Below are 2373 nucleotides of genomic sequence, written 5' to 3'. Positions count from 1 at the left end.
TTGAGCAATCGCTTTACCTCTCAGCCTGTTACCTTATTTGAAAAATGAGATGGTTCAAGGAAAATCAGGTCTTGAGCCTCTTCTAATTCTACTGTACCCTAATCTCCAACTTCACCATGACATCTTACTGTCTTACACTTAACAAAATGTCCTGATATGATTAGATAAGTAAATAGTGGTTGTCAAGCTAGTCTACCCAAAATTCTCCAATGCAAAGTTGTTTAGCTTGTGGTAAATTTAGTTAAAATGCAAGATTTACAAAACGAGTTCTAACAATTCTCTCAGTTTCCATGTTTACCTACAGACATGATGATTTTCATGTGCTTAAAACTTTATGTAAAAGATAAATATAATATCCGAATTTCCTCTGAAATTTAAATATGTTGTTGCTATCGGGGCTGGAGCAAGGTGTTTTAGCACAACCTGATCTAGGAGAGGTTAAAAATCGCTGCTTTAAGGGATGCCCCAGGCGAAGGTATGCAGTGTAGGGAGAAGCGTAAGGAGTGGGGTGCTCTCTAGGGCTTCTTCCCTGACCACACCACCCTTCTTCCCATCCCCTCTGTCTCATGGAAGTTCCCAAAGGTGGGCTGCTCTGAATCTGAGTCTAGACCGTTTGCACCAAAGGTACCTGTGATGCCCTTGTTTCATTCCAGCCCAACAAACTAGTCCCTAGTAACTTGTCCACACCATTGCCCATGCGATTGTCTTTCTTGGGAAGCAGCTTCACCTAAATCAGCGATTCTCAGTGCTCTGAGGTTTAATATTTGTTTTATATTCCAACTACTTGTCACACCTCCTTTATTGACTGAAATGAAAATGGTAGAAAATATAACTTACCTTCTCACTATATAACGCTCACGTTATTTTAAAAAATGAAGAAATGTTAGACGAGTAATTTGTAATAAAAGAACATTTCAATGTGTAAAAGCTTAGGCAAGACAACACTAGCAGCTGTAATGAAGTAGTCTGATGCTTGCTGTGTGTCTAGACTCACAGGGAAAGCCACAGATGAACTATCACGCTAGTGACAAATACCAAAATCCCACTCGCTGTTTGCTAAATGCCAGTAGCATCTCTTGACCACTTATGCTGTAATCACCTTTATCACAAGTTATTTTTTCAAATAGTTTTTTTAAAACCTAGGTCAATGACCCTGATGTGAAGTTTGGCCATTGTAGCCACCTCCAGAGAGCTATTTTGGTTTAAAGAATATTTCACTGCCTCCAGTACCAGGCAACTACTGTCTGTCCTTTGTCTGATTTTTTCTGAAAGGTCTTGAAATAGGAATGTCATAATGCATAAAAAACAATCTCAACAATTAAAACTAACATTTATTGAATGCTTACCATATGATTTTAAAAATCATTTTGCATTAATACCTTATTTAACCATTATAACTCTATAAGTAATGTTATTTTCCAGGGATATTTGGCACAAGAAATTAAGTGACATGACTAAGATCACACATCTAGCCACATCTAGCCTCTTGCAGAAATCAACTCCTTTATCATAGTAGTAAACAAAGTATTAATACTATCCATTTTAAGAAACAGACATTTCAGGATGAAAGGAAGTTTCTTTCTCCAATGTCTTTCTCACTGTTTGAAATTTGAGCCCATGATTTCTTGGCCTGCTCTGTATTTTAGCACTTGGAATGTAATTAGATAGGTTTTGACTTAATATTTTCATTCAACTGTTTCAAAATAGATTTTTCTCCTCCTAGTATTTCATCTATATGTAAAATCGCAGACTCATTCATTAGAAGATTTGGAGTAAAAATGTTTTTCTCAACTCTCCTTTCATTGCCAGTGTCTTGCTCTAAATCAGGCTTGTTTTAACCGAATTAAGGGAATTACTTAAAAGTCTCTGTGCAGAGTAGAGAGCCATTGTGGCCATTCTACAGAGGGTAACACAGTGTGGTCAGGGGTCTCCAAAAGAGTGCCAGAAACTGTGGTCATGCTTTGTTCAGGGAGGTAAATCCATTTCTTCCTAGAAACAGCCAAGGTGTTTGAACATTATGATCAACAGTTTAGGGTTGGATTTTACCCTCATGTGGCTGCTTACGTTGTAAAGACAACAAAGTCAATTACTCAAAGCAAACCTATAATACGTTTATTTTTCCTTTCAGGGGGAAAATGATCCCATCTGATCTTGAAAGAAGGATCCTTGAAGCCAAACAGAAAGTAAGTTTCTGCACAGAGCTTTATCCAGACTATATTTCTACTTTCCATCCAGTGAAGAATACACTTCGAGTTTTATTTTAAAAAGAGGATTCAAGCCTCGATCCCCAGCTTTAGTGAGAATATAGAATTCTGCATCCAGACATTAGTTCTTTCTCTGAATGGTAGGCTCTGCTTTAGAAAAGTTTAAATT

The 2373-nt window shown here is 37.3% G+C and overlaps 1 protein-coding gene across 1 annotated transcript in view; it reads left to right on the top strand.

Annotated features, from left to right (window-relative positions):
* The window catches only part of GAD2 (glutamate decarboxylase 2 (pancreatic islets and brain, 65kDa)), an 85386-nt gene that overhangs the window by 46955 nt on the left and 36058 nt on the right, over positions 1-2373 (top strand). Inside the window, exon 9 of the mRNA XM_012654856.1 lies at positions 2129-2183. Coding sequence (XP_012510310.1) covers positions 2129-2183 — 55 coding nt within the window. The remainder of the gene's footprint in view (positions 1-2128; positions 2184-2373) is intronic.

The sequence above is a fragment of the Propithecus coquereli genome, unplaced genomic scaffold (genome assembly GCF_000956105.1).
Source record: "Propithecus coquereli isolate 6110/MARCELLA unplaced genomic scaffold, Pcoq_1.0 Scaffold45, whole genome shotgun sequence".
In the NCBI taxonomy this organism is placed as follows: Eukaryota; Metazoa; Chordata; class Mammalia; order Primates; family Indriidae; genus Propithecus; species Propithecus coquereli.
The sequence above is the reverse complement of the archived record's forward strand: the minus strand, read 5'-3'. Positions and strand labels throughout refer to the sequence as shown.